The following is a 26,578-nucleotide window of genomic DNA, read 5'->3' as shown; positions in this document are numbered from 1 at the left end:
GGCTGAGGCACAAGAATCGCTTGAACCCAGGAGGCAGAGGTTGCAGTGAACTGAGATAGCGCCACTGCACTCTAGTCTGGGTGACAGAGTGCGATTCTATCTCAAAAAAAAAAAAAAAAAGATACTCTTATTACTGTAGTCAGGAAAGAATAAGGCTTACAGGAGCTGAGAACCAGGAATCATGGATGAAAACCAAAATATATCTTTTATAATATTGTAATAAATAAAGGAGAAGGGACAGTACTTCCTTATAAAAGAATTCCAATTAATAAAGTGAAGAGAATAAAAGAAATGCAAAATCACCATTAGGCAGGTAACACCCACAGATGGATGCTAAAATCAGTGGGTGAGACTTTGTTTTCTTTTTTTTTTTTTTTTGAGACGGAGTCTCGCTCTGTCGCCCAGGGTGGAGTGCAGTGGCGCGATCTCGACTCACTGCAAGCTCCGCCTCCTGGGTTCACGCCATTCTCCTGCCTCAGCCTCCCAAGTAGCTGGGACTACAGGCGCCCGCCACCATGCCCGGCTAATTTTTTGTATTTTTAGTAGAGACGGGGTTTCACCGTGTTAGCCAAGATGGTCTCGATATCCTGACCTCGTGATCCACCCGCCTCGGCCTCCCAAAGTGCTGGGATTACAGGCGTGAGCCACCGCGCCCGGCCAGTGGGTGAGACTTTGAAAAGAAACAGGATAATAGCAAAATGTCAAATATTTCTCCCTAGATTTGGATCAGTTACAAAGGGAAAAACAGTACCTATAAGTAGAGAAACCCAGCAGACCTTGCCATGTGATCAAGGTTACCATAACCAGTAATAAAATTTTTATCAACATTATGTACTCCCTAATATGATATACTGAGAAGGACACAGCATCACTTTCTGGTATTCATGTATAACGTCAATCTAAAACATGAGGAAACTTTAGTCAAACCCAAATTGAGACACGTTCTACAAAATAACTGATTGATATTCACCAGAAGTGTTCTGGTCACAAAAGACAAGAATGAAGACCTGTCACACTTTAGAAGAAACTAAGGAGACATGGCAACCAGATACAATGTGGGATCCTGAAGGAAAAAGGACAATAAGGAAAAAAACTGGTGAAGTTCTTATCAAGTCTAGTTTAGTTAATAGTATTATACCCATGTTAATTTCCTGATTTTTGATCACTGAACCGTGGTTATGTAAGAGGAAAATGAATGAATGATATCCATGAACTCTCTGTACTGTTCAGCTTTTCTGTAAGTCTTTAAAAATTATTTTGTAAAATATGGACATAGATCATTTTTAGCAGTTTTTAACCTAGTTACTTGGATAAGCCCTGAACCTGAAACATTGCATGTAACAACTCTTTCTTGGTATTAAGCTTTTCTATTGTATAAATGCCCTTTGGATGGCTATTTCAGTAGAATCCAATTAAGGTGGAACATAGATGGGAAAGCCAAACAGTGTATTCATGATAGACAATAAAAAATAATAGCAAAATAACTTATTTTTGTCTTCAAGTTTTTACCAGTATGGCAGATATTGTACAAAGCATTTTACATATATTATATTATTCAGTCTTAAAAGGATTGCTTGATGTATTGATACCAGTATTTTTTTTTAGGGGGGTGGGGGGTACAGAGTTTCCCTCTTGTTGCCCAGGCTGGAGTGCAATGGCGCAGTCTCGGCTCATCGCAACCTCTGCCTCCTGGGTTCAATTAATTCTCCTGCCTCAGCCTCTCGAGTAGCTGGGATTACAGGCATGTGCCACCATACCCGGCTAATTTTGTATTTTTAGTAGAGACGGGATTTCTCCATGTTGGTCAGGCTGGACTCGAACTCCAGACCTCAGGTGATCCGCCCACCCCCACCTCTCAAAGTGCTGGGATTACAGGCGTGAGCCACCTTGCCCGGCCCTGATACCAGTATTCTTATTTTGTGGGTGAGGAAGCTGAGGTTTAGAAAGGAAACTTACCTAAGGACAGGCATGGTGGCTTCAGGATTTGAACCTAAACAGCCTGTTCTCTTAATCACACCAATCCATAGCTCCCTCCAAATGGAAGTGATGAGCCTATTGTGACCTATGTATCTACCAGTAGTAAGCAAGTCTAGAAAACTGCTGTTCATTCTTTAGCATAGTGCTGTACAACAGAAATATAGTATGAGTCATGTGTGAAATTTTAAATTTTCTAGTGGCTACATTAAAAAGGCAAAAAGAAACATAAAATTAAATTTTAACTCTATATTCATTTAACCTGATATAGACAAAGTATTATTGCAACATTTGATCAATATAAAAAGATATTTTCCTCTTTTTTTCACACTGTTTAAAATCTAGTGAGTATTACATTTATAGGCATCTCAAGTCTCACCAGCCACATTACAGGTACTTAGTAGCCATTGTGACTAATAGCTACTGCGTTGGATAGCACAGCCCTACAATGTGAGATGTAAAAATTATGATGCACTGTTGGTTTTACATTCTTCCTCCTCTTTTCACAAACAAATATTTGACAGTTGAGTCCTTTGCAAGTATATATTAGATCTAAGTTCTAATTTGGAGCCAGGCACAGTGGCATGCATCTGTAGTCTCAGCTACTCGGGAGACTGAGGCAGGAAGTACATTTGAGCCTAGGAGTTTGACACTGCAGTGAGCTATTACTGTGCCACTGCACTCCAGCCTGGATGACAGAGTGAGACCCTGTCTCTAAAACAAAATTTATTTTAGTAATCATTTTTTAAAAATAAATTTTAATTTGGAAGTAAGAGTTACTTACAGCCTCCCAATGTGCAGTTCAAGTTCCATTGCTTATTGGAAACTACTCATTTGTAGGACTAAGTTTGTTGAAGCCAGGTTTTCTTGGACTTAATCAGCTCATAATTGGTGGCATATATCTGGACAACTCATGAAATCTCACCTTTTAAATTGTCCTCAGGAATAGATGGTCCCATGTTTTTTTGTTTTTGTTTTGTTTTGTTTTGTTTGTTTGTTTTTTGAGACGGAGTCTCGCTCTGTAGCCCAGGCTAGAATGCAGTGGCACGATCTCAGCTCACTGCAACCTCTGCCTCCCAGGTTCAAGCAATTCTCTGCTTCAGCCTCCCAAGTAGCTGGGATTACAGGTGCCCGCCACCATGCCTGACTAATTTTTTTGTATTTTTAGTAGAGACGGGGTTTTCACCATCTTGGCCAGGCTGGTCTTAAACTCCTGACCTTGTGATCCACCTGCCTTGGCCTCCCAAAGTGCTAGGATTACAGGCGTGAGCCACTGCGCCCAGCCTGTTTTGTTTTTTTGAGACAGAGTTTTGCTCTTGTCTCCCAGGCTGGAGTACAATGGTGCGATCTCAGCTCACTGCAACCTCCTCCTCCTGGGTTCAAGCGATTCTCCTGCCTCCGCCTCCCGAGTAGCTGGGATTACAGCCATGCATCACCAAGCCTGGCTAATTTTGTATTTTTAGTAGAGATGGGGTTTCAGCATGTTGGCCAAGGTGATCTCAAACTCCTGACCTCAAGTGATCCACCCACCTCGACTTCCCAAAGTGCTGGGATTACAGGCGTGAGCCACCACGCCAGGCTCCATGTTTCAATTACCACATTAATTGGTCTAAGAGGAAGGTGTTGTCATCTTGGAAGGGAAGATGGCTGGAAGGTGCTATGCAGTGACTGGAAAAAGTGTAAGGGTGTTGAAACTTCATTGTAACAAGGCATGTCCTGCAAGCCAACTTGTTTCTTTTACTTGGAGGAATCAGTCTTAGCAGTTATCAGCTCTTTTTGAAACAACAGATTAAGTTTCTTTCTGGAATCTTGTTGGCATCAGGGTTAGAGCCTAGTAAATTGCTATGGCTTTCCTAGGTGCCCTTAGACTCAATAAAATTTTCTCTTTCAGAATTTGGTGTTCACTTGGCAGAACTGACTGTAGATCCCCAGGGGGCACTGGCAATCCGTCAGGTAAGTCCAGACTGGCCCAATTTATAAATAGTTTCCCTTTCCATGGTAATGAAACTTTCTTATGGGAAAGAAAAATAAGGCCAATGTATAAATAACCTAGGATGTTGTGCCAGATTTAGATATACTTCAGATGTATCAGGCCATGTATATAGTTTTTATGTGTGAAAAAAATCTTTTTCTTGCTGTACTACTTGGCTTATTCTCTTCACAGCTGGCATCAGTCATCTTGAAACAATATGTGGAGACTCACTGGTGTGCCCAATCAGAGAAATTTAGGCCTCCTGAAACTACAGAAAGGGTAAGTCAGTTACTTGAGTAGTCTACCTGAGGAGATTTGAGGGTCCATTTTAAGAGATTAGACTATCAACATTCTTTGACAGCATGGAGCAATCAAAAGACTAGGCAGAAAAGGAGATTGGTGGCTGGCATTGCGGGCATAGGGCTATACATTAAAGAGCTCAAGTATCAGGCTGGTCTGTGTTCAAATTCCAGTTTTGCTTTTTACAAGCTATGAGATCATTGGAAATGTAGTTAACACCTAAGCCGCAATATCCTAAATCTCCAAAGTGAGAATATAAATACCAACTAAGGGTTTAAGAATTAAATGAAATAACGTTTGTACTTAGTGCAGACTGTGCAATCATCCTGAGTCCCCAAGAAATTTTGAGATACAAGGTCTGGAGGAATGTTTTCCACTGGAGCTTTATGCAATTATGGAAATATTCTGTGTCTGTGCTGCCTAAAACAATAGCTACTAGCTGCATATGGCTGTTGAGCACTTAAAATGGGGCTAGTGCAACTGAGGAACTGAATTTTAAATGTTTTAAAATGTTAATAGCTATGTATAGCTAGTGGCTACTGTAATGGACTGCATAAGTTTAGAGATCACAGATGAACCCTCCAAATGAATTGTCAAGTTTATGTATAGGAGTTTTCTATAGACATGCAGTACCTTGTACTCATTGTTTTTCCAACACAGTTCCCAACTGAACTGGGCTCTGCCAGTCACTTATAACCTGATCTAATAGCAGGTGGACTTTTATCCCTTACAGGCAAAAATTGTTATCCGGGAGCTATTGCCTAATGGGTTGAGAGAATCGATAAGCAAAGTGCGCTCCAGTGTGGCCTATGCAGTGTCAGCCATTGCCCACTGGGACTGGCCTGAAGCTTGGCCCCAACTCTTCAACCTGCTCATGGAGATGTTGGTGAGCGGAGACTTAAATGCCGTCCATGGAGCCATGCGTGTGCTGACAGGTACCAGAAGCCCTTTTCCCTGGTATTGGTACTTGGATCTCAAGCGACAGGAGTATTACCAGAAGCTATGTGATATAATGGCCTGGACCAGTAGGAATTGCTGCTGATGTTATTCCTCCCTCCTAGTTTTTATCTCTCCATCTACCCTCCAGCTCTATTGTTTTTTTCTAGGGAATTAAGTTTGTATAGTATTACTTCTACTCCCAAACCTACCACTTACAGATACAGTATTAGCATAGTGTTGGAGTATTCAGATTTTGGATTTTTGTAGTGGCTTCACCTTGATCCTTCACTTACCTTCTTTGAGCCTGAGTTTCCTTTTATATAAAATTAAGATGATAGTAGTGTCTGCATCAAAGGAGCTTTTGGTATAGTTTAAATGTTAGCTAATCTATCTTTATTGACTTGTTCAGTAAAGTTTAGTTACTATGATTATCATTATTACTATATATTATTTTTCCACTTAGTACAACCAAGGCAAAGTTAAGAATTGTAAAATGGATTTTTATAGAAATATTTAAAAAGAAGATAAAAACAGTATAGCCATGTAATCCTGACCTTCATTTAACCAGTTAGAGAATATGTAGTCTCAGTATCTTTTCTTTCTCTCTGTTCTGAGAAGTTGATAAAAATACTTCAACTTTTAGTTCAAAGAGATTTGATGGATATCTCTTCTAAACCTGATTAAGCTATCAATCCCTCCCAGAATCTGCTTTCATATATCCTTAGGGATGGCCTGAGTTTCCCAGTCCTTTGCAAGTTCCTCCCTGCTTCTTATTCCCTAGATGAAGTCACTACTCTGTTTTGCCTTCAAGAAATTCTTACCTGGACTTTAGTCATCCTGTACTGATCCTTTAGAAATCATCTTTCTCCTTCGTTCATATAGGTCTGTAGAAGTCCTACCAATATCTTATCTCTTTTTCTACGACCTGCTAGCTTACCTGATATGTATTCTTGCCTAGTTGTGAATGCCAATTCTGTTCTTCCTCAATCTCAGTTTACTGAACTTGGCACATAGGCCCAATTTTGCTAGTCCATGTGATGTTAATGGTAGATAATATCAACTCTTTGTCAAATGCAAATCTTTCTTCTCCTTTTGTTTCAAAATGACCTCTTCTCAGGCCCCAGCTGCCTTTTTGAATTACCCACTATATTTGTATTGATTGCCTGTGACAAAGCTTCAGTTTTTAGCTCAGATACCGAGCAGACTTACCAAAAAGATCAGAATGTTCCTTGCTCAGAATTTGACTTCTCTGCTTATTGCCCTTTCTTCTGCTTAATGACTCATTCATTATTCAGGTGATTTCACACACCCCTCTCCATGGAATTGGCCTTTTAGGATTCTTTATTCACCACTTCATAGTGCCAGGATATCAATTAACAGATACATGTTCTACCAAGGAAAGGAAGCCTGTTCCCTCTCAGTCTTCCAAGATGAAATTCAGGTTCTTTTGACAAACCTAGAGAGAAAGGTTTTGTACATTTATCTTGATTTGGATGCTGAAGAGCTCTTATTGTGTTTGACTAAGGAAATTACTGTTCAGTGAGATCACTTTTCTGCCAACCACAGGGAAAGAACTGTTGGGGGAAATTTGTCTCCTTTTGTAATGGAGTCACCAGACATGGAGTGGCTAGCAGCCAAGCCCCATTCCCAAATACTTGCTCCAAATATTTTCAAACGAGAGTAGACTGTACTCTGACAACAAAAACTTACGCATGCATGAAGATAGCAGGACATTGGTGGTTGGACAGAGGCCCATTAGGAGAATGGGACTGATTCTTTTCAGAGTTTTTCAAGATACTATACCAGTTTCCCTTTAATGAGGCTTCCTATTAAACTTATCTATTTATAGATGAGAACCAACTAAGGCTCATGGTGTAAAGGAAATGCAAATATAGCAGCTAAGGATTAGAAGATTTGATCCACCAGATACAGCTTTTTCTTCGTTCTCAAAGAAGTTTGGAGATTGAGGTGTTGCTGGAGTCCTAGAATTTTTCTGACTTGCCGAATCACCTCAGAAAACTTTTGGAATTAAACCTATAAAGTATTAGTAAATTGATACCAGGGATGAGTATAGGAAAGTAAAAAGCAGTCAAGCACTTTATTAGCAGAATTAAATTATACTGTATTTTTCATAAAAACTTGTTATTATGCCATCTATCATGTTTGTTTGGACTAATTTCCTTGAATTTCTAAATAAAATAGAACACTCACCATTCAAAGCTCAGACTTTATCCTTGAGGAGGGAATTACAGCTGTAAAGAAAATTCAACCTTGAGTATTTGATCTTCATTTGACTCGTGGGGATTGATATTGTTCAAAATCGTGGAGTACCTTAATCTTGAAAATGCCAGCTTGCGTTTCTAGCTGTGTATCTTCCCCCAAAATGTCCCAAGTGGTTAGCTTTATTTTTAGTTTTATTTATTTATTTATTTATTTGAGACATGGTCTCACTCTGTCACCCAGGCTCAGGTACAGTGGCACTGTTGTAGCTCACTGTAACCTTGACCTCCTGGGCTCAAGCGAGCCTCCTGCCTCAGCATCCTAAGTAGCTGGGACTGCAGACACATGCCACCACATGCAGCTTTTTTTTTTTTTTTTTTTAAATGTACTGGCAGATCTTGCTATGTTCAGGCTGGTCCTGAACTCCTGGCCTCAAGTGATCCTCCCGCCTCAACCTCCCAAAGCTCTGGGATTACAGGCATAAGCCACTGTTCCTGGCCCATATGTCCATTTTTATAGTGATAACGTGGAAAAGCATCAGGTAAAGTGGATAGTTACTGGAACTCAAGAGCTTTATTCTGCTGCTTTGTAACATGAATCCAGGGTCCTTTGTGCTGTCTCAATGCCTTGTGTGTGGTGTATTTGGGGTTTTTTTTTTTTTTTTGAGACGTGAAGGGAAAGATACGACCCATATTTCCGTCACCTTCGAGTCTCATTCTGTGTATAGGTTGCTTTTTGTCACATTTATATAGAAAATTCCCATTTGTTCCAGTTAGCAGCAGCCTCTGACTTTTAGGTCAATAAAATCTGAGAAGAGTAACATATACAAAGAGGAGTTGAGGCCTAGTAAGTCTGTACGTATTTTATTAGATGCATCAAACCAGCTTGCCAAGCGAAAGTACTGAAAACAGAACCAAAGGTAAGAAACCTCGAAGTGTAACTGAATGTTGACAGATGGGCACAAGATAAATTAATACAGAATTTTCCCAAGTTGACCTTACAAGGACTTTTATGCAGTTCTATTACAGATTTTCTTTCAGTATTTATATTAAAGTTTTCTTTTTTAATCTCTTGTATTTTTCTCTATTTCCATATTATTCTTTCTCCTTCTAACAAATAATCAGTAACTCTTGCTACTTTTGCTTTCACAGAATGAGACCACCAGGCCAGTGTCTTTACCTGTGTGCTGTCTGTTTGGGAACTGCCACCTAGAAGCAGTTCAGAAAATATCACACTTAATATCTTTATGAAGCAGTATTTTTTTTTAACAGTACTACTTTTTTCTTTGTAGAATTCACTCGTGAAGTAACAGACACACAGATGCCACTTGTTGCTCCTGTCATTCTCCCAGAGATGTATAAGATCTTCACCATGGCTGAGGTATGAAATCTCAGCTCCAAGATTATAATGAGTTCAGGCTCTCTTCAGCCCCCAGCGTTTCACGTGGGAGATTATGGTGTTTGCAACTGATCTCAATACCTAAAAGCTAGAACTGACAAAGATCTGGATCTGAATCTGCATTAACCTTAGACCTTTCACTCAACTACAAGGGCAAGCCTTTGATAAAAGTGTGAAATAGCTGAAATATTTCTTCACATATCGTACTTCCTGGCATCCAGTAGCCCCTAAGTAGATAAATAGTGCCTTCCTTCATGCTACTTCCAGCCTCTTACTGAGTTATCCCACCTACGCTTGCCTACCTCAGCTAAGTAATTAGAAGCAATCTATCACTGCATTGCACATAATAGACCCTTAATATATTGCATATATATTTGATTAGTGTGTATATGAATGATAACTCATTTATAGTAAGGTATAAATACCTGATGGATGTTTTAACTTCCCTATTCCCCTCTGCCCCCAACCAATGGTCTGCATTTTAAAGGAAATATATTGGCTGTGTTGGGATTTTAAGCACTACCTAGTCTGGTATTTTTTAATCAAATGAACCCACAGAGGCCCTTATATAAGGTTCATTCCAGTAAGTTCCAGCATTATGATTCTGCTACCTTTCATTCTCTGAATTACAGAAGTCTGGACATAAATGAATTACATTTCCCATTTCTCAAGGGCATCCAATCTCATGTGAGGATTCATTAGTTATAGTTTTACTTCTAGTCCAAGATACACACATACCTACACACTCCAGTCTCGTGGCTGTGCTGTTATGCTGTAACCTTTTTTCCAGGTGTATGGTATTCGAACCCGTTCCCGAGCCGTGGAGATTTTTACCACTTGTGCCCATATGATCTGTAACATGGAGGAGCTTGAAAAGGTAAGCAGGTCTTTGGATCAATAACAGACTTCATGCTTAAAAGTTTTATTCATGCAGAGCAGTGAGTCATTTCATGATAGCAGCACGAAAAAGCACACTAACCAGTATTAGAGATAGAATTAACATTTTTATTAAATTATTGTTGTTATTTTTCCAGACAGGGTCTTGCTCTGTCACCCAGGCTGGACTACAGTGGTGCAATCATGGCTCACTACGGCCTTGAACTCCTGGGCTTAAGTGATCCCCTGACCTCCAGTAGGAACTACAGGTGTGGTGTGCACCACCACACTTGGCTGATTTTCTTTTTTAAATTTTTGTAGAGATAGGGTCTCACTGTATTGCCCAGGCTGGTCTTGAACTTCTGGGCTCAAGCAGTCTTCCCCCCTCAGCCTCCCAAAGTGCTGGGATTATAAGTATGAACCACAACACTCAGCTATATTTTTATTTTTTTATTTATTTGGGTTTTTTTTGAGACAAGATCTTGCTCTGTCACCCAGGCTGGAATGCAGTGGCATGATCATAGCTCACTGCAGCCTCAACCTCCCAGGTTCAAGCAATCCTCTCACCTCAGCCTCCCGAGTAGCTGAGACCACCAGCATGTGCTACCACTCCTGGCTAATGAATGAATGAATGAACGAATGAATTTATTTATTTATTTATTTAGAGATGGAGTCTCGCTCTGTCGCCAGGCTGGAGTGCAGTGGTGCAATCTCAGCTCACTGCAATGTCCGCCTCCCAGGTTCAAGTGATTCTTCTGCCTCAGCCTCCCGAGTAGCTGGGACTGCAGGCACGTGCCATCATGCCCAGCTAATTTTTGTTTTGCAGTAGAGACAGGGTTTCACCATGTTGGCCAGGATGGTCTCAATATCTTGACCTCGTGATCCACCCACCTTGGCCTCCCAAACTGCTGGGATTACAGGCATGAGCCACCGTGCCCAGCCTAATGAATTTATATTTGTAGAGACGGGATCTCTACCTATGTTGCCCAGGCTCATCTTGAACTCCTAGGCTCAAGTGATCCTCCCACCTTGGCCTCCCGAAGTGCTAGGATTATAGGTGTGAGCCACCACACCTGGCCTGATTGAATTTTCAACTTGTAAAAAGCTTAGTCTTCTTTTGAGTCTTACTTCTTCAAACACCTTATCCTATATCCTTTTCATGGTAGTCATCCCTTAGAACTTTCCTACTCTTTTATGGCCCTCTTGTGTGAAGCAAAGCTAGCTGAAAAATACCAATCCCTGTGATTCAGAAGCAGTTAGGAGGAAAGTTGGTCTTACATAATAGTTTTTAAGAGGGCTTTGATGAAGAACTGCAAGTGCTGGTTAAGGAAAAATGAAATCTTAGGTAACACCTTCATTGACTTTATAGCTATTCTCTTCTGATCAGGCTTGGAGCCTGAAGAGAGCTTTAGGTGCCTTTCAAATATCAGTGTTTGATATATATGTGTTGAAGCCATCGATTAGGGATTTGTCCAGTATTGACTTTGGTTTCTGTTATCAGGGTGCAGCCAAAGTCCTGATCTTTCCCGTGGTACAGCAGTTCACAGAGGCCTTTGTTCAGGCCCTCCAGATACCAGATGGCCCCACATCTGACAGTGGGTTTAAGATGGAGGTCCTAAAGGTAAACACTTACTACCAATGAAATATTTGGAGTTTGAGGGGCTGGTCTGAAATCATTTATTTCTTATATATCACTCATAACTTGGGTCCTTTTCTCTTAACTTCTTAGGCAGTGACAGCCCTAGTGAAAAACTTCCCAAAGCACATGGTGTCCTCCATGCAGCAGATTCTGCCTATTGTTTGGAACACCCTAACCGAGAGTGCAGCTTTATATCCTTTCTTGAAAGTTTAAGGGAGCTACTACCACCTATAGTTAGGAATCTCGCACTGGGTTTCACATTCATATGGTTCCACTCTTCTTACACAGGCTTTTTTAAGGTGTCTACTTTTAGTGTTGGAATATGTAACATTTCCATGTAGATTATATGTAAAGCAGACTCCAAATTCTATTTCTTTACTCTTCATCATACTTATGTGAGGACAGAAGTAAATTACACAGAAGAAGTAGAAGATCCTGTGGATTCTGATGGTATGTAGTTTATTTGATCTTTATAGAAATACCAGTTAGTGGGAAAAGAAAAAGAAGCCAGAGATGAGGGGGGGAACAGTAACTTGAGAGGCTTCACTCTATTAAGTGTTTTCTAATTCAGTTTATTTTCGATGTATTCGATGTGGGGAAATGAGAATTGACAATCTTTAATTTGTTCCACATAGGTAGTTGCATAAATCTCATAAAATCGTAGAATTTCTGCATTGGAAGAGATACTTTTAAGGCCATTGAATCTAGCCTACTTCTGGCATTTTGTTGTGTTTCATTTGGGGGTCCCAGATCATGAATCTTTCATTTCTGTTTTAACATTTCTCATTATTTCAGATTAGAACAGTAGACATAGTGGAAAATATATCCAGTGTTTCTGATTCTTTTACTTGAAAAACCAAAGAATATTTAATATCCTCAAAATTACGTTTTGTGACCTCTGAGCCCTCTCTCCCAATTCCTCAGGAATAATCATTAGCAAGTACTTTAAATATTCAATAATTTACAAAGGTTATGTAGTTCATTTTCTGCATATATGCTTTCCTTTTGCTTTCTTGTCATTAATTTCTTCTCTTCTGTATTTCCTGCAGGTGAAGTCCTGGGCTTTGAAAATCTCGTCTTTAGCATTTTTGAATTTGTCCATGCTCTACTAGAAAATAGCAAATTCAAAAGCACTGTTAAGAAAGCCTTGCCTGAATTGATTTATTATATTATCCTGTACATGCAAATCACTGAGGAGCAGGTAAATAATATTTGAGAGACAGTTACCATCTTGTATTTGGAAAGTGCAACATGAAGAATATGAGGTCTTGGTCAGGTGAACACTTTATTTCTAAAAATAGACACAAAAAGAATAATTTCATGCGAAGTTCTGGGAAAGGTTTGACATCATTTTATTGCCAAATCCAAGGTTTTGGAGTTCACCAGCACACCTGGCTTTTTTTTTTTTTTTCCCAGAAAAGTACTATACTATGTTGCCCAGGCTAGTAGTCTCTAGCTCCTGGGCTCAAGCAATCTGCCCACCTTGGCCTCTCAAAGTGCTGGGATTACAGGCATGAGTCACTGTGCCTGGCCCACTTTTGCCATTAGAAAATCTCACAGGACCGCTAACCTAAGACCCTGATTTTTAGGAGAATCTATTCCTTCCCTAAAGTAAAATGTAATAATCAGACCATTAGCCTGATGGTGGGTCATCAAAAGCAGCAAAGAACGTTCAAAAATTAGATAACGCCTCGTTTAAAACAGCACAAGAATTGACATAATTTTCACAATAAATAGCCCGTCAGACTTAATCTATTCAGAAAATCGATCTATCAAAGGGTAACAGCAGGTTGACATTGGCAGAGAGCTAGTAATCAGCCAGATTCTAAAAGAGAGCAATAGCCATTGCTGCCTACCTTGCTACTTGATAGTATTTATTTCTCTACATCAAAAAGAAAAGATTTTTTTAAGCTAGAGTTTTTTTTCAGTTTTTGTTGTTGTTGTTGTTTTGTTTTGTTTGTTTGTTTGGGACAGGGTCTTGCTGTGTTGTTCAGGCTGGAATGCAGTGGTGTAGACAAAGCTCACGGCAGCCTTGACCTCCCAGGCTCAAGCCATCCTCCTGCCTCAGCCTCCCGACTAGCTGAGACCACAGGCATATGCCACCATGCCCAGTTGACTTTTTTATTTTTTGTAGAGGTGGGGTCTCACTGTGTTGCCCAGGCTGGTCTCAAACTCCTGGGCTCAAGCAGTCCTCCCACCTTGGCCTCCCAAAGTGTCAGGATTACAGTTGTGAGCCATTGCATCCAGCAAAAGGCTAGAGTTTTGTTCAGGATAATAGGTTGAAATCTTCCTGTATTTGTTGATGGAAAGGTATGAATCAGATTGGCAGCATCACAAAGACATAACTTGATCTTTTCAGATTAAAGTATGGACAGCCAACCCCCAACAATTTGTAGAAGATGAAGATGATGATACATTCTCCTATACTGTTAGAATAGCAGCTCAAGACTTGTTGCTGGTAAGTTTACCTTGATACTTCAGCCACATAATTTCTATCAGTCACTTGAGCATTTCTTCTTTTTTGTAGACAACTAATCCAAGGTGAGCAGTGTTGTTGGGTGACTTTATCTCAGACTTTATTGGGGATGCAAGAGAGTTTCTGAAATGAAATTCGAGACTCAGAAATTCTAAAATCATTGCTACTGGTTCTAACTTACAACTAAATACTAGATAAAAGAATTGTGCAGACCATAGGGCCGGGGTGCGGGGGAGAATTGTATAGAGGATAAAGTGTTCCATGGAGTAAGGGTAGTTGAATCAAGAACATTTCAGTTTATGGCTGGGCGTGGTGACTCACACCTGTAATCCCAGCACTTGGGGAGGCCAAGGCGGGCAGATCACCTGAGGTCCAGAGTTCGAGACTAGCCTGACTAACATGGAGAAACCCCATCTCTACTAAACATACAAAATTAGCCGGGCGTGATGGTGCATGCCTGTAATCCCAGCTACTCGGGAGGCTGACGCAGGAGAATTGCTTGAACCCGGGAGGCAGAGGTTGTGGTGAGCCAAGATTACACCATTGCACTCCAGCCTGGGCGACAAGAGTGAAACTTGGTCTCAAAAAAAAAAAAAAAAAAAAACCATTTCAGTTTAATTCACTCTTCAACAAGAATCTATAGCACAGACAAAAGGTTGGCAAACCTAACAAAACAAAACAGATTGCTGAAAGATTAACATCCAAATACCTGCTCATGTTTTCTTTGCCTCTTCTGACTAGAGCATAGAGTTGTCTCTAGGCTGAAATACTAAGAAGAAACTGCCACTTGCTTCTTGTTGGGTAGGAGGTTTGTTCTCTGTTGATGAATCACTTCTCATTATCATTTAGTATTTCTAAGGAGCTGTGAAAGATTATATTCAGTTCCAATTAGTAGATTAGACTTATTTTTCTATGATCAGGCTCCAAGAGAGCAAATATTTGGTCCATTGTCATCCAAAGCTAGATCTATTGTTGCTCACTTATGCTCTGCTGAATATAGCCAAAGGAGCCAACTGGTTAGCCTTACAATGCCTAGGCACTACAGAAATACAGATACTACTTTAATTTCATTAGAGACCCTGACCTACTGGTATAACATTTTTAATACAATTAGGGGTTTGCACATGTATGTGAAAGAGCTTGAACCAATCACTTCTAACAGTCATGACTGAAGCGGTTTACAATTAAAATGCATTTAATGGGCACAAACAGATTTATTAGCTCTTCTCTCTCTATAGGCTGTGGCCACAGATTTCCAGAATGAAAGTGCAGCAGCCCTGGCTGCTGCAGCCACTCGACATTTACAAGAAGCTGAGCAAACCAAAAACAGTGGCACTGAGCACTGGTAAGAGTGAGCCACTAATTGGTTAAGATGCTTTTGTTTACCCCTTCTTAAAAAGTCTTGAAAGGATGGATTTATTTTTATCTTAATTTGAAAATCTGGTTTTAATTTAATAACAGATTTAATCTCTTATTATTAAAATTTCACTCTTTTCAGCTCTAGGTTAGAATGGAAGGGCTTAAGGTAAATGACTCTTTTGGAAGAGATTGTGCTGGAGTGCCCTTTTCTGAATCTTCTTTCCTCAAATATTTATCTTTTTTGGCAGTTTAGTATGTTTTACTAGGCTGTAGTATCCTTTCACAGGTGGAAGATCCATGAGGCATGCATGCTTGCCCTAGGCTCAGTGAAGGCCATCATCACTGACAGTGTGAAAAATGGCAGGATTCATTTTGACATGCATGGGTTCCTGACCAATGTCATCCTTGCAGACCTCAACCTCTCAGGTATGTTTCAGCATGTGCCAGGATTCTAGAAACTCTTTAAACCTGTTGTGGGGTGGGGGAGGGATCAGCATTAGGAGATATACCTGATGTAAGTGACGAGTTAATGGGTGCAGCACACCAACATGGCACATGTATACATATGTAACCTGCACGTTGTGTACATGTACCCTAGAACTCAAAGTATAATAAATATATATATAATATATATATAATATATATATAATATATATATAATATATATATAATATATATAATATATATATAATATATATAATATATATATAATATATATATTATATATATATTGTATATATAATATATATATTATATATATATTATATATATAATATATATATAATATATATATTATATATATATTATATATATATAATATATATATTATATATATATAAAGGAAACTCTTTAAACCTATCATTAACTTGGTTATATTGTTCACTTAGACTGGTAGGCCAGATATTCTTGTGTCCTTTGAGTGAAAATTGTTTGCACCCTACAGCTTGAACTCATCCGAACCTCTAAAACAGCCCAGAGGCTGATTCAAGCTTCACCTAATAACAATCTAATATTGCCTAGTTCATAATTCTTCCATGATGTTTATGTTTCTTCCCAAATTGGTGTTCCCATTCATGGTTGTTTTTGGCATTTGAATGGAATCCAAATCTGGTTGCTGTACCTTGAGAATTATCGAGTACTGCTCGCATTGTTAAGTCCAGAATGCCCTCAGGCATTCTGTATCAGGCACATTCTTCCTGTTTGTTTCCTGTCATTTTTCTCAAACTTTATTTTTGGCCAATATCCAAATAATTAAAATGTTCCATTCTCATACCCATGTTAGCCGTCTGTCTTAAAAAGAAAAAAGTAGGCCAGGCGCGATGGCTCATGCCTCTAATCCCAGCACTCTGGGAGGCTAAGGCAGGTGACTCACCTGAGGTCAGGAGTTCAAGACCAGCCTGACCAACTTGGCGAAACCCCATCTCTACTAAAAATATAAAAATTAGCCGGGTGTGGTAGCAGGAGCCTGTAGTCCCAGCTACTCAAGAGGCTGAGGCAGGAGAATCACTTGAACCAGGAGGCGGAGGTTGCAGAGAACTAAGATCACACCACTGTATTCCACCCTGGGTGACAGAGCAAGACTTGGTTTAAAAAAAAAAAAAAGGTAGCCCTTTACTATTAGACCGATTTCTTCCGCAATACAGAGCAGTAGCTAAGAATCATTGTTGTCTATGTGGCATTTTCTGCTACTTGCTTCTGCCATGCCATGCCTTTTCTCATCCTTGGAGCCAGATCCCCATCCGAAAACACTGCCTTTGCTTTCTCTCTCAGTACTTAAATCATGGAACCTTTGGGTATTGTTTGCTCCATTTTCAGTCCATTTACTTCCTCTCCATAGGATAGTTCTGGGAGTAGCTTATGTCATTTGAAAATGTTCTGCTCTGTGATTTTAAATAGGTAATCTATTATCGGGTGTCTCAGTCCGTCACTTCCATTCTCTGAATCACAAATTAAAATGGTTGTACATCCAGAGCTCAGATGCATTGGGAATATCCTGTTTCACTCTGTACTTATCATATGCTGCATTGTTGAATATGTTTTCTTACTCCTACTAGTAAGGTCTCTGAGAGTAGAAATCATGTCTAATCTTTGTATCCTACAAGTGCCTTGAGTAGGCATCCCATAGTTACACATTGAATGATTTCTGAAGCCCATCAACACATTTCTTATAGAGTTTACCCTAGCAAAGATTTTTCAGAAACTTTGGAAATTTTAGAATATTTGTTATTTAGTCTGGAAAAAGGCTCAATATATATCATTTGTTAATCCTGCCTGTAGCTAAAACCTTTTCTACGCCAACCATTCTGAAACTTTTTGGTTACAAATTATCAATAATTTAAAAGACATTTTTATGTGGCTTTAATTTATTAATATTTAACATACTAAAGATTAAAACTGAGTTGTTTTTAAAATAAAAGAAATGGAAACATGTATTCCCCTGGCTGTCAGAGCCATGATATCACATATCATATAACCTCTGGAAAACTCCACTGTATGCTTGTGAAAGAATGAAAGTGAGGCCGGGCATGGTGGCTCATGCCTGTAACCCCAGCACTTTGGGAGGCTGAGGTGGGTGGATCATGAGGTCAGGAGTTTGAGACCAGCCTGGCTAACATGGCCTAACCCCGTCTCTACTAAAAATACAAAAATTAGCTGGGCATGGTGGCACGCGTCTGTAATCCCAGCTACTCAGGAGGCTGAGGTAGAAGAATTGCTTGAACCCAGGAGGCAGAGGTTGTGGTGAGCCGAGATTGTGCCAGTGCGCTCCAGCCTGGGCAACAGAGCGAGACTCCGTCTCAAAAAAAAGAAAGAATGAAAGTGAAAAAAATAATGTTTCTGTATTACTGTTTTAACTTTAGGGAATTTCTGGACCATCCTTTGGGAACTGCTTCTGTACATTATCAGTTTCTCACTTACAGTGGTTGGACTTATGATTTTTCAACTTTACAGTGATGCCAAAGCAATATGCATTTAGTAGAAACTATACTTCAAGTACCCTTACAACCATTCTGTTTTCACTTACAGTATAGTATTCAATAAATTATATGAGATATTCAACACTTTATTATAAAATAGGCTTTGTGTTAGGTGAGTTTGCCCAACTTTATGCTAATGTAAGTGTTCTGAGCATGTTTAAGGTAGGCCCGGCTAAGCTGTGATGTTCAGTATTAAATTTAAATGCATTTTTAACTTACAGTATTTTCAACTTACGATGGGTTTATCAGGAAGTAACCCCATCATAAGCAGAGGAGCATCTGTATTGCGTAATTTGACTGGCACAGTTTATTAGGTTCTGTTCAGTGTTTTCCGTCAACAAGATGTTTATTGTGTGAGTAAACAAGTTAAGCCCTGTGACAAGCTGAATAAGAATAGTCTCTCCTCAGCAGCTTATAGTAAACAAGGGTAGTAATCCTTACATTAGTGGCTAGACTATCAAACGAAATATATAACATGTAAGAACACTAAAGACAGAATTACTGTGGCACAGAGATAGTTAGAATTGCTTCAGCCTAAGAGATGAATTAGGTAATGCAAGGAGGTGAATATGTTGGCTTGCAATATGAACAAGGCAGAGAGCTGGGAGAGTAAGATGTAAGTTGCTAAGGAGGGATGTGTACTTGAGTTTGGAAACCATAAAGGGAAATCATAGGTAATGCTAGAGTCACTGATCTTAGGGAGCCTTGAATAACGTGATGACTAAGGTAATCTTTATTTGGTGGACTATGGAATTCATTGACAGATTTTAAATAGAAGAATGACATGATCAGAGCTATAATTTATGTTTTAAGAGTGGTCGAAGGCTGCGCGCGGTGGCTCATGCCTGTAATCCCAGCACTTTGGGAGGCCGAGCCGAGTGGATTGCTTGAGTTCAGGAGTTCAAGACCAGCCTGACCAACATGGTGAAACCCCGTCTCTACTAAAAATACAAAAATTAGCCAGGCGTGGTGGTACGCACCTGTAATCCCAGCTGCTCGGGAGGCTGAGGCAGGAGAATCGCTCGAACCCGGGAAGCAGAGGTTACAGTGAGCTGAGATTGCGCCACTACACTCCAGCCTGGGCAACAGAGCAAGACTCCATCTCAAAAAAAAAGAGTGGTCCAAAAGTGGGAATAAACTAGCAATGGAGATGGCAACTTAGAAGATTAAGTGGGCAGGTACCATGGCTCACACCTGTAATCCCAGCACTTTTGGACGCCAAGGCAGGCAGATCACCTAAGGTCAGGAGTTTGAGACCAGCCTGACCAACATGGAGAAACCCCATCTCTACTAAAAATACAAAATTAGCTGGGCGTGGTGGCGCATGCCTGTAATCCCAGCTACTGGGGAGGCTGAGGCAGGAGAATCACTTGAACCAGGGAGGTGGAGGTTGTGGTGAGCCGAGATCGCACTATTGCACTCCAGCCTGGGCAACAAGAATGAAACTTCATCTCAAAAAAAAAAAAAAAAAAAAAAGATTAACTAGTAGTACAGGTAAGGAATAATGAGAGCTGGGGGTGAGGACTGGGGTGGTAAAGTCTTTTTAGTCTAATAATATTCAAGATCTGCTTTGCTCAGAAGAGACAAGGGAAAACTGGGAAATTGATTTTGTACCACAGATCACACATTTGCTTTCATCATACAAGGGTATGCTTTTTCTCTCAAATAAGTTGTACATATTATGTAGCATCTATTTACTTCTAAAAAATCGAGGAATGGAGGGCCAGGCGCGGTGGCTCATGCCTGTAATCCCAGCACTTTGGGAGGCCGAGGCAGGCAGATCACTTGAGGTCCAGAGTTTGAGACCAGCCTGGCCAACATGGCAAAACGCCATCTCTACTAAAAATACAAAAAATTAGCCAGGCGTGGTGGCAGGCGCCTGTGATCCCAACTACTCAGGAGGCTGAGGCAGGACAGTTGCTTGAACCCGGGGGACGGAGGTTGCAGTGAGCCGAGATCACGCCATTGCACTCCAGCCTGGGTGACAGAGTGAGACTCCATCTCAAAAAAAAAAATTGAGGAATGAATGTGGGAAAGAGAAAGAACAAGTAAAAGGAATTTTCATTTTCCAGCCCCTAATTGTTCTGTCTTTCTCCCAGTGTCTCCTTTCCTCTTGGGCCGGGCACTTTGGGCTGCCAGTCGGTTCACTGTTGCTATGTCCCCTGAACTGATCCAGCAGTTTCTACAGGCAACAGTTAGTGGTCTTCACGAGACACAGCCCCCATCAGTTCGAATTTCTGCGGTGAGAGCCATCTGGGGGTGAGTATGCTACCCTAGGGTGATAATTATCTTAAGGGAAAGTTGCTCAGGTTAGATACAACAAATCACAGTTTTCCAGTGTATTATGTTGCTTGGGAATCCCTGCTAATGATCTCCTTCAGGGTGAATGTTGGAAGGACAGGGAAAGAAACCATGCTACAGACATGGCTTTTGTGAGTCCGGAAGATGTCCTGTTCCTTTCTGCTCCTCTTCCTTTTTAAATTCGCTCCAGTTCTGGAATCATCTAGGCAACTTTCTTTCTCTCAATGGTGAAGAACCTGAGGTTTGGAGAGAAAAATGTTTTGCACAGGGTTGCACAATTGATGAATGATAGAAGCAGGATTAGAGTCCACATCATTTTGTTGGTTGATTATATTAGAAACCAAATCTGGGACAATGTGACCTAGAAACACTGCTTATTTTTTCCCAGTTTTACCTATCTTTTTTAAGGCTAATGTTACTAATGGGTCAAAAGTCATTTATTTATATTCCTACGCAGACTAGAAGGACCATTGTTGTTTTAAGGAATATCTTAGGCTCAAACTTAAACATCTCAACTGAATCCTATAACTACCAACACAAAATTTATTTTCCATGTGCCTGCCCTGTCTTATCTTTTGAGGCAGAGGAGTATCTTTTGAGATACTGTGTGTTATATGTCATTAGAAAGCATTCAAGAACTGCCTGTTTTAATTGAATGGTTAATGTTATGACCATAAACACAGTCCCATCTTTTTCTGCTTCAATCTAGGTGAAGCAGATCTTTGGCTCTAAAATAATTAAAAGTATCATCTTAAGAGGCAAACTAAGTATAGCTTTTTCAGAAAGCTCTAAGACCATTGTAAATGTCTAAGAAGAGAGAGCCCTAACCTGCTTAAGGCATGAATGTTATTTTAAGGGTTTTTCTGAGTTTGTACCTGTGGTCACTGCCTGTTTAGCTTCTGACCTTAGTGAAACTTGATTTCATTGGAGAATTATCCACTTTGTGTTGTGATTTTATGGAAATGTTTGCAGCTGCAAGCTGTGAGAGGAGTTTGGTATGAATGTGAAAGTACTTTGGGTAAAATAAGCCCATTACTTTCCAGAGTGTTTTAGGTAGACAGCAGTACCTATCAGGCATACTTACCAACATTGATTCTCTCTGGGGGAGATTAGAGTACAAAGAACTTTCATTCTCTGTTATATATATAAAATATTTTGTTTGTTTGTTTCAACAAGTTTATATTACTTTTATAATCAGAAGAACTGTGAAGAAAACTTTTATTTTTAATGTTCATATCTCTTGCACCACATGGGTAGTAGTTTAATAGTTTTCTTGAGAGATGTAACAGATATCTCTGTAGGATGACAAAAGCTGTGGATATGTGGGCCAGAGAAATGGACACTCATATATGTTTACAAAATTTTATATTCATTGTCAAACACTGGATTCCTTGAGGCCTATCTGTGGATCCCGATTAAGAACTGTCCTATGAATGGATAATTAGCTATCTTTCTTTCAGTCAAGAGTTTCCCTTTGGTCATTTCCTATTTAGTTTACCAGCCAATTGTAGACTGACTTATGTCCCTGTCACACTATTGGAACTATTTTTCTTTTTTTTTTTTTTTTTTTTTTCTGAGACAGAGTCTTGCTGTCTGTCGCCCAGGCTGGAGTGCAGTGGCGCGATCTCGGCTCACCACAGCCTCTGCCTCCTGGGTTCAAGCAGTTCTCCTGCTTCAGCCTCCCCAGCAGCTGGGATTACAGGCATGTGCCACCACACCCAGCTAATTTTGTATTTTTAGTAGAGACAGGGTTTCTCCATGTTGGTCAGGCTGGTCTCAAACTCCTGACCTCAGGTGATCCGCCCACCCCCACCTCCCAAAGTGCTGGGATTATAGACGTGAGCCACCGCGCCCAGCCTGCAGCTGTCTTTTCTAATGTCACTAGTAACCTTTTAATGATCAGCATTCCACCGTTGCTTTTCTTTTTTTCTTTAGCCCCAGTTTTAGTTTATTCCTTCATGTCATAGTTTATGTATCATTGCAAACTCCCTTAAATAATCTCTGAAACAAGATACTGATTGACAAATAATTATACTTATTTCACATTTTTCAACTCAAATTTATGTCAGACTGTATTCGCCTCATTTCAATCAACAAATATTTACTGAATGTTGCTTATCATGTCCAATATGATACAGTTGTTAAAAATACATTGTCTAGGACCAGGCACAGTGGCTCACACCTGTGATCCCAGCACTTTGGGGGGCCAAGGCAGGTGGATCACCTGAGGTCAGGAGTTCCCTCCATTTCCCACTTCTATTCTAAGGGTTTATAGTTACTTTGCCCCTCTAATGAACTTGAAACTGTACCGTATGGTAGATTACAGAGTTCGCATCATCTATCTACATCATACTGGATCTTAAATGCCATGCTAAAAGAGGTTGAACTTTATTTTGGAAGTCGGTGTTTCTTTAACTTGTGTTACTCCTAACACCTAATCTTCTCTTTACCCTAAAGTCTCCAGGGGAAACTGATGTCCCACGAAAATATTATATATATATCCTGTGGCTTCCTATACTGCCTGACATAATATGTCTTTCTTCTGAAGTACCTCTATCTCAAGTTCGAAGAGAACAACAACTGGGCCACCTGCCTTGGCCCCCCAAAGTGCTGGGATCACAGGTGTGAGCCACCGTGCCTGGTCCTAGACAATGTATTTTTAACAGTTGTATCATATTGGACATGATAAGCAACATTCAGTAAATATTTGTTGATTGAAAAGAGGCTAATACAGTAAAACTATAGAGGGAACTTTAAATCCTACAGCTAATAGGCTGATTTTGAAAGTGTACATAAAATGTTTATATAAATTAAGCTTGTTTCAGGATGCAAAAAAAAAAAAACCTCAAGTAAAAAAGCAGAAGTTTTTAAAGAAAATAGCAAAAGTCAAAGAAATAAATTACAGAACATAGAAATGGTGGTGTTGATGTTTATATAATACATCCAGAAAGAAGTAGAAACTTAAACCTAACTTTAGAATTAGCTTTATAAAGCTACGCATACAAATGTTATAATATGTGAGATTGATTGGGAAAACCAGGAATTGAATTTTTTTTAATAATTCTTGCTTATCTATCTCTCTCTAGTTATTGTGACCAACTGAAAGTCTCAGAGAGTACCCACGTGCTCCAGCCCTTCCTCCCCAGCATCCTTGATGGCTTGATTCACCTAGCAGCCCAGTTCAGCTCAGAGGTCCTCAACCTGGTGATGGAGACCCTGTGCATCGTTTGTACAGTAGACCCCGAATTCACAGCAAGCATGGAAAGCAAAATCTGCCCCTTCACCATCGCCATTTTCCTAAAGTACAGTAATGGTATGCTGCCAGGGAGGATGTATTATGAGGGGCACCAAAGAAAAGGTGGTGGCTGGTGAATTTAAATGAAAGATTCCCTAGGTCTGGTCTTAGCTATGAAGCTATGGTTTTAACATCGTAAGCAAAGAATCTGGCTTTCAATTAGCAAAAAAATAGAATTGTGCTGTAAATGTAGCAGCATTAAAAAACAGAGTACCTATTTCTGTAACACTTACTCTCTAGTAAGGACTTAGGGATAAAGATAATAAATAAAGGGCTAATAAGCAAGAGACATAATTCAGAACTTTGATGATAGAATAGGAAATTGGGCAAATGAAAAGCCTCCTAAAAGAAAAGGGCTAGGACTATAATTTAGAAAAGGAGATACTAAAGAAAGATATATGGAAAAGTTTATAAACAAAGGTATTCACTAGGTATTTTTTACAGTAGTAAAAATTTGGAAATTATAAAAAGACATTAGTTAATTATATCCATAAAATGAAATACTGTGCAGCCATTAAAAATCAAACTTAAAAGGAATATCTGAAACCATGGGAAAGAGCTTACATTATAATAAATGAAAAGATACTTTTCCCCAAAACTCCATAGAATATGATCCCAAGTTTTGATTTTTCTTTTAGAAAAGCATGTATGTAGAGATAGGTATGTTTAAAAAAAAATACATCAAAATGTTGAGTGTTTAGGTAGTGGAATTACAGGTGTTTTCATTATTACTTTTCTGCATTTTAAGTTTTTTTTTCCTGTAGTGAATGTATTGATTAATACCTTATTACTAGTAAAATATTAAGGATTTTTTTTTTTAAAGAGAGAGCTCCAATATTGAAGCTCAGAAAGATGTACAGGATAAGGATTATTTATATAATGTGATATACTGAGCGTGTTATTTGATAGCTTTTTCACTGAAAAATGTGTACTGAGGAGCTTTCCACATTGTGTTCTTGGATATATCTCATTCTTTTCAGCCATTACTAATGTTCCATAAAATGGGTATATCATAATTTACCCGTTCTGTTAATGGACATCTAGGGTATTCCCAATTTTTTTCTATTACAAACAATGCTGTAGTGATCTTTTAAGGTATACTTTAATGCACATTGCCTATATTTTTCCATACTAAATAGAGGAGGATGTTTTGTTCTATAGATAAAGAAGATTGAGCTAAAGTTCCCTTTCTTCATAAGGCTCTGCTTTTTAGGAGTTTTGCCTTTTGCCCCAGAAGTAGCTTTGAGAGTTCTTCATGTCTACCATGGCTACCCCATAGGAGATATGTATGATTTCTTTCATGCATCAAAGTCAGTGTTTTGGCAATTTTTGCAACTTTCATGTCTTCTTAAAGTATCAGTTGGGCTTTTTTTTTTTTTTTAAGCATTTGGTTTTATAACGTAGGTTTCACAAGAATAAAGACTTTAAAGATTTTTCTCTAGAAAAAGCCACATTTTGTTTTATGAGTAGCTGTTAATGACTAGTCCCTACTTTAATGAAGCCATACAAAGTGTACCTCTTGCAGATTTAGGATCTCTCCTGTTCTTTCAGGTTATTCATGTGGCCCCACTAGGTCCCGGGTATGTGATAAGTAATCAATGCAGAAGTTGTTAACTTAGGTTAGGGCCGAACAACAGGCATCATTAAGCGAGAAGCAGATGCAGATCATCAGGCAGGGGGATTCCGTGTTGCCTTATCCACTTCAGATCCCGTCGTCGCCTCACTGGCTCAGGACATCTTCAAGGAGCTGTCCCAGATTGAAGCCTGTCAGGGCCCAATGCAAATGAGGCTGATTCCCACTCTGGTCAGCATAATGCAGGCCCCAGCAGACAAGATTCCTGCAGGGCTTTGTGCGGTAAGTGGCTGTGTGTGTGTGTGTGTGTGTGTGTGTGTGTGTGTGTGTGTGTGTGTGTGAGAGAGAGAGAGATCTACAAGTGCCACCCACAGATGCATCTAGCTGACAAGAACCTAATAGCGTTAGAGATTCATGGGGTGATTTTGCTGAGCTCTTTTGCCCGCAAGGACAGTGGGTGATTCTCTGAAGCTTTAAGAAAATGGCTTGGCTTGGCGCGGTGGCTCATGCCTATAATTGCAGCACTTTGGGAGGCCGAGGTGGGTGGATCACAAGGTCAGGAGTTCGAGACCAGCCTGGCCAATGTGGTGAAACCCTGTCTCTACTAAAAATACAAAAATTAGCCGGGCATGGTGGCAGGCATCTGCAGTACCAGCTACTCGAGAGGCTGAGGCAGGAGAATCACTTGAACCCAGGAGGCAGAGGTTGCAGTGAGTGGAGATCGTGCCACTGCACTCCAGCCTGGGTGACAGAGCGAGACTGCCTCAAAAAGAAAGAAAGAAAGAAAATGGCTCTTCTTGTTCCAGAGGTACCCTCAGTGAATTGAACAGAGTGCCACCTTTACACAGTGCCACTAAGTATGTCACCTGGTTATCCAATCCACTACCATGTACTACTGCCCACCCCTATGGCTAATCAATTAGTAAACTATTATGAGAAGGCTGAGAGCACTACCCATTTAATTATTCCTTTTATTTTGGAAACTTGCCTTTCATTAATAAGCTTTCTCTGGGTTGCTATGTAATACCCATCTAGTAAGGATCTTGGTTGTTGGGCAACCCCCACCCCAGAGGCAATTCTGACTTTTCTTTTTCTTCTCTCTTTCAGACAGCCATTGATATCCTGACAACAGTAGTACGAAATACAAAGCCTCCCCTTTCCCAGCTTCTCATCTGCCAAGCTTTCCCTGCTGTGGCACAGTGTACCCTTCACACAGATGACAATGCCACCATGCAGGTATCTGAGACATGGAGAGTAGAAGAGGGAAGATAGCTCCCCAGC

General features: G+C 39.9%; 1 protein-coding gene across 5 annotated transcripts in view; it reads left to right on the top strand.

Moving 5' to 3' along the window:
* IPO9 (importin 9) overlaps positions 1 to 26,578 on the top strand; it is a 48,572-nt gene that overhangs the window by 14,782 nt on the left and 7,212 nt on the right. For 4 of the 5 annotated variants that reach the window (XM_063709714.1, XM_019028704.4, XM_019028710.3 and 1 more), the window contains exons 2-17: positions 3,866 to 3,927; positions 4,139 to 4,225; positions 4,980 to 5,181; positions 8,697 to 8,785; positions 9,594 to 9,680; positions 11,181 to 11,300; positions 11,409 to 11,509; positions 11,710 to 11,768; positions 12,368 to 12,519; positions 13,678 to 13,776; positions 15,033 to 15,139; positions 15,440 to 15,579; positions 20,228 to 20,387; positions 23,516 to 23,742; positions 25,431 to 25,579; positions 26,405 to 26,533. In XM_063709714.1, coding sequence (XP_063565784.1) covers positions 3,866 to 3,927; positions 4,139 to 4,225; positions 4,980 to 5,181; positions 8,697 to 8,785; positions 9,594 to 9,680; positions 11,181 to 11,300; positions 11,409 to 11,509; positions 11,710 to 11,768; positions 12,368 to 12,519; positions 13,678 to 13,776; positions 15,033 to 15,139; positions 15,440 to 15,579; positions 20,228 to 20,387; positions 23,516 to 23,742; positions 25,431 to 25,579; positions 26,405 to 26,533 — 1,970 coding nt within the window. Of the gene's footprint in view, positions 1 to 3,865; positions 3,928 to 4,138; positions 4,226 to 4,979; positions 5,182 to 8,696; positions 8,786 to 9,593; positions 9,681 to 11,180; positions 11,301 to 11,408; positions 11,510 to 11,709; positions 11,769 to 12,367; positions 12,520 to 13,677; positions 13,777 to 15,032; positions 15,140 to 15,439; positions 15,580 to 20,227; positions 20,388 to 23,515; positions 23,743 to 25,430; positions 25,580 to 26,404; positions 26,534 to 26,578 lie in introns of those variants that run through there. The other variant, XM_055368073.2, reaches the window with a different exon arrangement.

The sequence above is a fragment of the Gorilla gorilla genome, chromosome 1 (genome assembly GCF_029281585.2).
Source record: "Gorilla gorilla gorilla isolate KB3781 chromosome 1, NHGRI_mGorGor1-v2.1_pri, whole genome shotgun sequence".
Lineage (NCBI taxonomy): Eukaryota > Metazoa > Chordata > Mammalia > Primates > Hominidae > Gorilla > Gorilla gorilla.
Note: the sequence above shows the minus strand (reverse complement) of the source record. Positions and strands in the feature narration are given on the sequence as shown.